Source organism: Alligator sinensis, unplaced genomic scaffold, assembly GCF_000455745.1.
Source record: "Alligator sinensis unplaced genomic scaffold, ASM45574v1 scaffold437_1, whole genome shotgun sequence".
Lineage (NCBI taxonomy): Eukaryota > Metazoa > Chordata > Crocodylia > Alligatoridae > Alligator > Alligator sinensis.
In genome coordinates this window covers 2,057,959-2,069,861 of record NW_005842176.1, presented here as the reverse complement: position 1 = coordinate 2,069,861, position 11,903 = coordinate 2,057,959, and the positions used below count along the sequence as shown (strand labels likewise).

Here is an 11,903-nt window from a genome sequence, read left to right as displayed (position 1 = left end):
TTCATCCCTGCCTGTGGCAGGGGGTCAGGCTAGATGATCTGTTCAGGTCCCTCCTGACCCTAGCTACTATGAAACTATGAAACAGGTAAAATAATAGCAACAGGGGGTCCCAGCAGAGCCCTAGGACTCGACTCATCTACTCATTTACAAACATGAGAGTTCACAAAATATAAGGCATGGCATCACACCACTTGTGGCGCAAGAACCCCAAAGATAAACTTAATCCCAAGGGGAAACCCCAATGCCCTTGGGGTTTTCCCAAGCCCTATGAGGAAGCTGGTAACTTAAGGGGGGCCCTCTCAGTGGGACCTCCACTTTCAGGAGCCCTTCACTAACCAGGGGGGACGCCCCCTGCCCTGTGGGAATTCTCTTTTCCTTGAGGCTCCCAGGCCTGGAGGGTGGCCCTCGTCCTCTGCGCCAAGCTGCTCTCTCACCTGCAGTGGGCTTCAAGGGGGACGCTGTCCCCTGGAACAGGGCTCCGCTATGCAGGGCTTCTGGGGCCTCTGGCTCGGCCCTGTCTGCTGGCTCAGTAGCCTGAACACCATCTGGCTCTCTAGACACAACCTTTTGCTATGGGTCGGAGGCCTGGACTGCCTCGTGCACCATGCTTCATCCGCTCCCGGACCCTCCGTGCAGTGCCTCCTGCACCGAGCTCCCAGCCTCGTTCCGGGGGTTGAGGACCTGAGCCACCAAGCGCTCCAAAGGTCCTACTCCGTGCACCGTCCTGTGCACCGTGTCTCTGACCGCACACCAGAAATTGTAGACCCGAGCCACCTCATGCAGCTCCCAGGGTCTGGACACCGTGTGCCGTGCTGCACACCAAGAGCCTAGCTGCTGGAGCCGTCTGCCGTTCCCCGCTGATGGAAGTCTTCAGGGGCGCTTCTGGGCTACTGCTTCACCCTGCTGAGCAGCTCTCCTCAGCTCTTCTAAGCCCTGCTCTTCTCTCTTCTCTGTCCCGGATGTGTCCCTTCATGTTGGGCATGCAGCTCCTTTTATACTCTCCAGGGCTCCGCCCCTGAAGTCTTCCAGACCTGAGCATTGCAGTCATCGATCAGGTCCGGGAATTGGGGGGGGGGCGGGGGAAACACTCCTCTCCCCCTCCCCTCAGGGCATGACTTAACTCCTGTTGCTGCCTCCTGATTGGTGGATGGGCTCCACCAATCAAAACAGCAAGATTTCAAGCCTGGGCTTGAACCCAAGCTCCAAAGGGCAAGGCTGCTACATCTGCTAAGGTCCCAGGACCTGGTAATCCCATATGTCCCATGTGTATTGCCTACATCATCCTTTCAAGGATTGACCAACACTGCTTACATGTTCAGCCCACTCAGTGAGGGACCTTTGCCTTGCTGTGCCACTTACACTATCATATCTGACCTCCCGCTCACATGCCCCAACCCTCTTCCCTTATGAGCCCCTCTCATACTGCTCCCCAGCCCTTCAGTGTGTGACCTCTCACACACTCTGTTGGGAGACCCACTGCTCTAAAGGTTGTGTACCAGGGTCTGGAAATCTGGTGCAGGGGAGCGGTGGCAAATTAACACTGCCACTACTCCCTCACTGCCAAATTTCCAAGCTCCACAGACCAGATGACATGGCCCCATATGCAGGTTCCAGCTGGCAGGTGCAATGTGACACATGGGACCAGGCCCCATCTGGCATAAACTGGATAGGGTTCCAGCCCTGAGTGCACCAGATCGGGCCCATGGACTGGATCCAGCCCATGAACCTACCCCACACCGCTCATCTGCCCCAAGGGACCAAAAGATCGGGCAATTCCTAAGGGAATATGATGACCCTTTACTTGCTATGGCCTAGAACAGTGGTTCTCAACCTTTTTAGTTTGAAGAAACCCCTCATTAGACTCAAAGCACCCCTTGAAAAATGCCAGCTCTTACTCTTCACTCATTGTATGACTTCAGAAAAATAACAGAACAATTGTTCTGTTCCAAAAAAACTCAGGAAGACCACAACAGGTCAGAATGTTTTTTGACACTATGGATTCCTGTTTGAAATATCTGGGTTTATCTTGTGAATCATTTGTAGGTGTCTGCACAGCTAACAGTGCTAAATTGTACACCATCCTGCCATACCTTTAAAAGGATCCTGCAGCACCCTGAGTTGAGAATCACTGGCCTGGAGTTTCATTTATTTCATTTAATCCACTTCTACTTAGAATAGTGGTGTGTCTCCCTCTAGTGGTGGCTGGGACACACGAGGGGTTTAGGATCCTACAGAGCTGTAACTACTAACATGATGATTCTCCTACAGCCATTTCTAATAGATTTGAGTCTTTTAGCAAAAGCAGTAAAGACTCACACATTAAAATGCAGAGTTGCCAGTCACTGATGGCCTAGCCAGGGTGCAGGGTTTTACAGATACTCATAAGAAGGCCCCTCACATTCCCTGATCAAGCCTGGAACCCACATGAAATGCTTGGAAGGTTGTTCTGCTAAAGACTATTCCATCAGAAAAGCAACACTATTCAGATTTCAGGGGTATAGGTTGTAGCCATGTTGGTGTAAGGACATAGGCAGACAAGGCTCTTTGGTAAATCTGATATCTTTTATTAGACCAACTCAACTAGTTGGAAAAAAATCTTCTTTGCAAGCTTTAGGACACAAATACCCTTTGTCAGGTTGAGGAAGCATCTGCAGCAACTTCAAAATTTTGCTCAAAAAGTTCATTTGTCAGAAAAAGCAGTTTTGGAGGGACTGAAACTATCTGTGAATGCAGTTTTAAAATGATGACTCTTGGCCAAAAATATATTTTGAAAAATTTAGAAAAGTCAAAATATTTCTTTATAACATTTTCTCTAAATAACCCAGGTTTAGTTTTCATTTTGAAATGATATTTCCTGAATCAACTTAGCTAAATTAAAATTTTAAAATAAACTAGCAAAAATAAAAAATAAAAATTCCCAAAGGAAGGTGAAATGTTTCACTTCAGTTAGGTCTAAGACAGGCTTTTCTTGGGAGGTATGTCATTTTGGCAAAAATCCCAAAACTTTTCCCTTTAGGGTCCACCAAACTGAAAAATAAATCAATCACCCAGCTCCAATCATTACTTGATTTTTTTTCTAATTTGCCATTGTCTAACTAACATTTTTCAGTAATGACATGATTTACGGTCACTGTTACTTCATAATCATTATACTACATGCACATGATACCTACTTTTAGTATCTGTTTCCTTATTTTGTTGCAGATAAGTTATTTTTGTCATCAAAGCTGGTTGTTGGCAGTCTGTCCACCCACTCCAAATGAACAGAAGGTATGTTTATGCTTGTATATTATCTTTGAAATTACATGAGTAGCAAGTCTTTATCTTCCCTGTTTTCGTAGGCGGACTCTGAAGTGTGGAGTGGGATTCTTCTCAGCATTTAACTGATGAGGCACAGGCACCAAACTCATGATATCTAGAGTTTTCCTCCCATGTTCTGGAACTAAATGGATTTGAAGAAAATCAAAATCAAGTCAAGGACAGGGAAGTCTCCCCTTGCTCTGTATATTGTCACTGCCATACAGAAGACATGGGCACTAAGAAGAAACTCTTTGGGGTAGGTACTATATGGGAAAACTACAGACTGCCCTACACCAGCCCCCGCATAGCAAGGAAGTGGGTATACTTGAGACAGGAGGACTGTATCATATTTCTTTACTAAAGTACTTACATTGCCCCCATCACTACAGCCTCTGAGTGCTGCAGTCATTACCAAATGGGGTTGGACTAAATAACCCATGAGCCTCCTTCTTGCCCCTTAATACTATTATGTGGTTCTATCCTCCTAACATCCTTGTGAGCTAGGACAGTGCTATTATTTCCCTTATAAACACAGGAAACTGAGGCACAGAGTAGCTAAGACAAAGCTCTGCACATGAGTGTAGGCACTTATCTCCTATTTAGGTACCTCAACCCCTCTGAAAGCATTGGAAATCAGGTGCCTTTGACGCTCTTTGATGATCAGGGCTTAAGTGACTTGCCCAAGGTCACAGAGGAAGTCTGTGGCAGAGACAGAGAACTGAATCCCTGGGTTGCCACATGTCATTCTCACGAGTGAGCCAACCATGCTGGATGTAAGTACACAATTTTGCAACCCTTTTGGTTCTTAGGGCCAGTAAAGCCCATAGTTAGGCAGCAAGGGTGATATCAAGGTCAGTTTATTTTCATGTGTCATTCACCTGGAGGGGCCCCCTTCAGAATCTGACCTTCTCTGGATGCTTCCAGGTTAAAAAATCATAAACTGCTAATACTCTAACTGTCTGTCCTCTCTACCTCCCCTGACCCTGCTTGGACCTGTGTCCCCACAAACCACCCAGGCCCTGATCATATGATGAGCTCTGAGAAGGCAGATCCTGGAAGAAGGCAGGGGGAATTCTGTGCTTGGGCATAGCAGTTTGATTGCATGAAACCCACTGCAGAATCAGGACCCTGGGTTTTCCCTAAAATGGTGAAATTAGAAGGAATTTGAATCTGTGCCTTTCCCTCCTTAGAAACAGACAAGCCTGCTGGGAACACAGGCAGTTTCTGCCTCAGTTTTCCTCTGATCCTACTGCCACACATTTGCATTTTCACAGACCTGCATTTTGCATAATGGCTTCTGTTCTACCTTAGACAACACATAACACCAGCAGACTCTCCTTATGCCTGCAGAAGGGTGTTTGTGCCCAAAAGCTGGCAAAGAACAATTTTTCCAACTATTTGGTCGGTTTAATAAAAGATATCACATTTACCCAAAGAACCTTGTCTGCCTGTGCCCTTAGACCAACAGCTACAACCAACAAGCCTCAGTTTCCTCACATTTCTCACACTAATCTGGCTAGGGTGGGGCCAGAGGCTACAGATCAGCCAGCTAGGAAAAAAAACAAACCAAACCTCATTTGATTTTTAAAAAATGCACAAAATAGAAGAATACTTTCTTGGAGCATTTTGATTCTGACAGTAGATTGGATAGCTCTTCTGAGTTCCCTCCTTTGGCCTGACCTGTGTCCCTTTAAGAGGTTTTGGTGAAGCTGATTCCCTTGCACAGGTAAAGTGGGTGGTTCTTGTCTGTCTCCTCCCCTTCCCTCTGAGTCTTTTTCTATCCCTCCTCCTTTCTCTCCCTGTGTATGTCATTGTGGATTAGCAGCTGGGGCTAGCTCAGAGCAGGAGGATCAGGCACACACACACAGACTTAGATTGAGCGTGTTGGGGGGCAAAAATAACAGCAGCACATGTGTGTTGGTGGGGGTGGGATTTTTTTTTTAAATGTAGTCTAACAAGACTCAAACACTCCTCCTAGTGAGGGAAGGAAGGAAGAGAAAAAAAGAAAGCTCATCTACCTTTGACATCTGCAGGGACAGGGCCTGGGCTGAGACTTCCTGGAAAAAGCTTCCCTCTGGGGAGCTCACCTGTGAGCCCTTTGCTTACTGGGAGAAGCGGCTGCTCACCTGGGCAGCATGAAGGACCGGCTGGAGCAGCTGAAAGCCGTGAGTGCCCCTTGGCTCTGCTTGGCATGAGCCACACAAGGGAGAGGTGGGGCAGGAGAAAGGGGCAGAGAGGGCTGATTCCTCTGGCTTTGGGGTGCTCAGTGTTACTGGGGAGTGGTGGTCCCGTGTTGATGATAGTGTAATACCTAGCTCTCATATAGCACTTAGTGGGTCAGGGGACTTGGGTGCCACAGTGATAGCTTTAAATGCTGGGAGAAGTGTTGAAACAATTGCATTTACTTTTTCTCCCCCAGTATTTCTCTATTCCCAACTCCACAGCTTGCCTTGCTTGAGAGAGAGAGGGTCTCAGCAAAAGAGATTGGAGGACAGTCTGAGTGCTGGGATTTGTGTGACAAGCTGGGGATCAGCCCTGCCCCCTCCCCTCGGAATATGTGGCAGGGGGAAGGGGGAATGCCCCTTCTGTATCTTGCTCCAGGAATTTCTAGATGAGGTGGCTCAGTCACGAGGGAGCAATATGTAAGGGGGGGTGGGGGAGAGAGAGGGGGGTTGGCACCCTGGGAGCAAAAAAGGGATAAGGATGGGAGGGGCTGAGCTGAGAGTGGGGACCCACAGACAAGTGTGGCTTGGAGGGGAAGGGTCCTGGGACAGTCGGGGGAAGGGGTTGGGCTGAGGAGAGCTTGACACTGGCACCATCTCGCCACCCTTGCCCCCGCCACCCTCTGCTCGCAGCAGTCTCAAGCTGGAATGAGTCAATTCAACAACTTCCTCCTTTTCTTTTCCTCTTTGGATGCTGTTCCTCTTACTGCTCAGATGGTCCGTTAACGTTTATACCCACAGCCAGACCTTGTCCGAACAGCACACCCTGCCCAAAAGCTGAGTGCTCCTCTGCTACTGCATTGGACATCCCCCACCCCCCTCGCAGCCCATCCTACCCCACCCTCCACATCACACTTGGCTACTGGGGCAACCTAGGATGGCTTAATTTGGGGAGGATAGCTTTGGTGCTCTAGAGTTACCTGCTTTGGTTTTTTAAGTGTTTGGCAGGGGGTGGAGCAGTGCTTGACAGCCCCCCTCTAGCTGTGCGTGCTGTACTGTTATGGTTGAGTCGCTCAGGATCTCCAGAGCCTTGTTATTAGTGGGTTATTGCAGCCACTTCCTTGGAGCAATGCTACAGCCCCTGTGTGCCACTCCAGTGCCATCCGTGGGTCATAAAGGCCCCGTACGTCACTATGGGAAAGTATTTCTTTGGGCAGGAGTAAAGAGAACAGCCACAGGCTGTTAGGGAAGAGAAGATCTGCTGAAAGTCCCTGACTCTGAGCAGCACATCGCGTCCTTGGGGGCTGCACATGGTGTGCTGTTGTTGTAAGGTTGCATGCAGCTCCTTCCTTTGGGTTAAGCACTTGCTTTCTTGCTCTCACAAGAGTTCCTAGGACCATGCTTGGTGCAGTGTTATTGTAGGGTCACTCATGTGCTCCCTGGGGAGGTGTGTATGCTGCATTGTTATGGCAGAGCAGCTTGGCAGCTCCCTGTGGGACTAGGCCTCCGACTTCTTTGTTGTGTGATCTCTTGTGAGGCCCCAGGAACTGTGCTCAGTGCTAGGTTCTTTTAGGATCGCTTATGTGCTATGTGCCATGCCTTGGGGCTATGTCTAATGTAAGATGGTCAGTTAGTCAATGCTGGTATTGGCATTGGGATCACCTCATGTAGTCTTAATTGCTCAGAAGCATTAGATAAAATAGATATCAGATAAAATCAAATGACTTTTTTCCAGAGGCACAGAATCCAAGGCCTAGCAGGCTTGTTCTTTCCATCCTGCTGGGTTAGCTGGTGCCCTTATGACCCCCTTTTCCACCCAACTGCACCCTGCACTGATAGTGGGTATGAGGTGGCATCAGTACTGCTTATAAGAAGTGGGACAGCAGGAGACCAGAGCTGTGGGCAGGGAAGAGGAAATCGCCCGCTATTGGTACCATACACAGAGCAGCACACCTTGTCATAGTGTCTGCGCTTTTGGAAGAGTCAGGATTTATCTCGCAGTCACATAATGGTGGAAAGCATGTGTTCAGTGTGGAGGGGGATCTCCCATTTTTGAAAGTGCCCTGTTGAAGGGGCATGAAAAACAAACCCTTTCTCTTGTACTCCCATTGCCTGAAGCAGCGACATCCTCGCCTGAAGGCCTCAACCCAGGGTGGTTGTACCCCTCTAGCAGGCTGGGAATTGGGCACATAAGGAAGTGTGGCCTTATGGTCAGAACAGGGGCGTAGGGGTCTGCCCTTGACTAGTTGTGTAGCCTCGGGAAGGGTGCTAACCCAGTTCTCTCCCATGGCTCAGTTGTCCCATCTATAAAATGGGGCTAATGATGTACAGAGCTGTATTCCAGAATGAGCTGTGGAGAGGCAAAGTCTTGTTACTACTTTTATGACTTGGGTAGAAGGCAGACACAGCAAAGGAGGTAGCTCCTCAGGGCCCTGAGTGGGAGTACCCAACCTTCTTCATGCAGGCTGATGCCTCTACCCTTTGGGGAAAGCCCTGAGCATCTTAGACCTGTGACCCTGAGGGGAGAGCTGAACCATCACTAAAGATGGGTCATCTCCCAGGGAAGCAGCAGGTTGGATTAGAAATCTGCTCCCACACTTCCTCAAGAAACCAAATCACTTCTGGCCTGCCCAATTAATCCCCTCCCTGTTTCCGCCCCCCAGACACAAATGTCTTGGCCTGATCAAGAAAGAGAGTCATCTTCCAGTTTAGATCTCTCTCTTGACTTCTTCCACTTCCCTGGTAAGTAAAGGCCCTTCCTTTCCAGGCCAGATGAGCAGCTCTAGAGCAGGGGCCCTCTGCTCTTTGCTCCTAGGGGCTGTACGTAAGCAATAGATTTCAATAGAAATCCCTCTTTCCATTACTTTTGTGGGGAGCCGGCAGGAGAGGAGGAAGCTGGGCTGGCTTCCTTTTTTTGTCCTTTGTGCTGTCCCCTCACTGCCACACCAGAGAGCTGATTAGTTTTCTGTCTGTGTCAGTGGCTGAGAGAGAAGTGGGGGCGTGGAGGGGAGGGAAAGATTGACGAGGATTTACCCGGGATTACAAAGCCATCAGCCAGGGGAAGAGGAGATAAAAAGCTTGGAATAGAGAGAAGGGGATTAATTTTATTTTTATTCCTTGGAGGACTGGACTCCCAAACTGGCAGTGAGAGCAAGAGGACAAGCAAAAGGAGGTGTTCTTAAGAGGGGTCTGGCTGACGGGGGGGACACGCTACTAGACAGTTCTCTGCATAGGTACGACTCCAAGTCTGTCCAGATGTGGTGATCTTACCAGTGTATGAAAAGCAGATGGTGAGGAGGGAAGCTCTTCACCAGTTTTGGATACAATCCTAGGTCTGTCCCAACAAGAGCTGGGGAGGAAATCTTCAACTGTATTTTTTGCAAGACGGAGAGAAAAATTCAGTCAGCTACTCCCTAAAAGTTTTGCAAATTTGTCTGTTTTGCCAGAGCTTTTCTGTTGGCGAAGCACCCAAAAACATCAAAATGAAATACCTGAGCATTAAAAAAAAATAAAAAAATTAAATGCTTGCATTATTTGACTCAAAATGACATTTTTTTTTTTCTTTCAGAAAAGACCCCTGAAAGGTATTCAGTTTTGAAGGAGTTTTAATTATACTACAGCAAAACTAAACTTTTGATTCTGGGTCCAACAAAATGTTTAACTCAAGCCAAAACAATTTTTTCTAAGGGTTTTTTTTGTTGTTGTTGTTTAGGTTTTTTTTTTTTTTTTGGTGGTGATATCTCTTATTGGACCAACTGTTTAATTGGAAGGGGGGAGGGGAGGGGGTTAGACAGGCTTCCAGGCACAAAGTACCCTTCTTTAGTTCTTCTTCCCCAGACCTGAAGAAGGACACTTTGTCTGAAAGCTTGTCTAACAACTCTCCCAATTAAACAGTTGGTCTGGTAGAAGGTATAATAAAAAAAAAAGCAACCCCCCCCCCCCCCCCCCCCACAAACAAAGAAAAGGGGGGTGGTAAGAAAAAAAAAAAAAAAAAAAACCCCCCCCCCCCCCCCCCCCCGGAAACAAAACAAAACAAAAAAAACCCTTGCTTCTCAACATTTCCTAGATTATCATGGCTACAACAACCCTCCAATCCTACTACTAACTTTATCGGAATATAAATTGTATACAGCCCTTTGTTCCTTGGCTATGATCCTAATTCTAGCCTGTATCAGGAATCTTAGTAGGTTACGGCTAAAGTGGTGCTAGAGAAGGACAACCCTATTGGAATAAAAGCATGGCTTTTTTAGGGTTATTTTGTATTTGGTGATGCTCCCTGATGGCATGTAACCATTGTCACTTTTTGCCTTTGTTCACATTAAACCATGGATTTCCCAGCTCCTTAGCAGCTGACATCTTGGGGTCTTATTTTCAAACTGAGAAGTGCCACGTAAGTGGGAAGTTGCATTTGGTTTTCATCCTGGCCTTGCACTGACGAGGCGATGAAAAGCCACAGAACCATGTGATATGTAAACATGTTGGGGTTTTCTTGTTTAGATGTGATAACAATTATGACTGAGTCTATATGCAAAAAAAGGAAACGGCAGAAGTGAGATCTTTGCGTCCATCACTGTGTGGATTGCAGCAGGCGGTCTTCCAGTGCACAGTTTAATCACCAGCAATCTCCTCGGCTCCTCTGCCTCCCTCCAGAACGAGCAGGCCAGGCAAATTCTGTGGTTAATGCTTGGCCAACTCTAGCTGGAGCAAAGTTCAACTTTATTTTTCTGAGTGCCCTGAAGACAGCACAGAGCTAACAACCAGTTCAGAGTCAACTGACTGTTTCTCGGGATCCTGTGCAGAGATGCACATGTCCCAGGCTATGGAGATACTCAGTGTTATGGTACCAGCCAATATAGAGGTAGATTTGGTGACAGCCTGGTACTGTTGTGAAATTGGTAGGTTCAGGATCTTTCCAAAATGATGTTACAGCCCTGAGAGTTGCCTAAGGTATTTACCTCTGGACTGCATAGCTATTGCAGGATAGCACCGCATGATTTTACTCCAGAATACTTATTCTGCATTGGAAGCACGCTTGTCATTTTGGATTTGAGTGGCTCTCATCCCTGAATGGTGTATCTTTGTGGGGAGATATTCCACGGCAGAAATGACAGAAGAGTTAATTCTGGAATAGCTTTGCCTGGTCAGTTTCCCTGTGTAGGCAAAGATTAGAAAGCTGATACTTTCAAATTAACATCATGATCAGCATGGGCTTATTTCTCTGTTCTGTAAGGCCATTCACTCTGCAGGCCCTTCAGTGCAGTGACTCCAGCCAATCAAAGAGAACTCCTCCTGTCACATGCTTTAAGGAATTCCGGGTGGGCAATGAACCAATGGACAATAGTTAATAGCAAGGAGAAGAGTTCTGCCATTAACAGGCTACGGCCAACATCTGTTTGCAGCCACACCTGGTAAGAGCTGTAGCTGCTATTAGCAATATTTCCCCTGGAAACAGTTTTACTGTCTATTCATATGATGCTCCTTATAACATCAGTGGCAGCTCAGGAGCAACAGAGTGCCAGGACTCCAACCTGTTGCTACTAATAACTGTCAGCCATATTAAAAAGGTCGGGTGGGGAGTTGGGACAGGGGCATCTGTGTTTGTTGTCTCCATGCTGTACAACATAAGTTATGCCTGCTGTTCTAGTCTGAATGATGCAGGAAGCCATTTGAAAGACATAATTATAGCCTTATTGAACCTAACGGCTCATTAACTATGCTACAAACAGTCCTGTGCCCATAAGGAGCACTGTTTCCACTTGCTAGATTGGGAAAGATCTATCGCTTTTCAATCTAGTGTTCCTAGAAGCCAAAAGGCCTCTTGATCTTACAAGGAAGGAAAATTTCTGTATAGTATTAGCAGTCTGGGGCCTAGGGTGCATGGATGAGCAGCTCTGATCCCATTCACAAGAGTGTTTATTTTGCTCAAATTAGTTTGAACAAATTAGGTCTGAGAGGTTTGCTTTTAACTATGACTCCTGTATTGGTTAAGGTCCAGGGCATCTTGCTTCTTTCTCTCTTCTCCTGCCAATGTTCAAGCTGGAGGCAGAGTGCTTTTGATGGTACCCATAACTCGGTGCATCAAGGGAGTGTTAGCTGGGGCTTCCAAGGCTAGACAGAAAGGACAAGCAAGAGGCAGAGAACTGATATGGGGGAAAAGGAAAGTAGGAAGGACAGGTGTTGGGGGGGCTGTGCTGCCATTGCCTACGGGGCCTGACATTGGGGTTAGTCACACACGGTTCTAAATAATGCAAAAAGGGACAGGGTTGGTTCCTTGGGAGCATGAAGTTGACGGAGGATTTGTACCAGGGAATTTAGATGTAGCTTCAGCATGAACATCTCTGTCTCCTAGGCAGGCCCAAGCTTAGGCCAGAAGGTAGACACATTGGGTGCCTATAAATGTGCTTGCTCACATTTAATTTGAATGCTCCATTGTCGTCTCAC

At 47.3% G+C, this 11,903-nt stretch overlaps 1 protein-coding gene across 7 annotated transcripts in view; it reads left to right on the top strand.

Annotated features, from left to right (window-relative positions):
* The first annotated feature begins 5,100 nt into the window (after positions 1–5,100).
* STX3 (syntaxin 3) overlaps positions 5,101–11,903 on the top strand; it is a 32,282-nt gene continuing 25,479 nt past the window's right edge. For all 7 annotated transcript variants that reach the window (XM_025206927.1, XM_025206926.1, XM_025206930.1 and 4 more), the window contains exon 1: positions 5,101–5,465. In XM_025206927.1, coding sequence (XP_025062712.1) covers positions 5,436–5,465 — 30 coding nt within the window. In that variant the 5' untranslated portion in view covers positions 5,101–5,435. The remainder of the gene's footprint in view (positions 5,466–11,903) is intronic.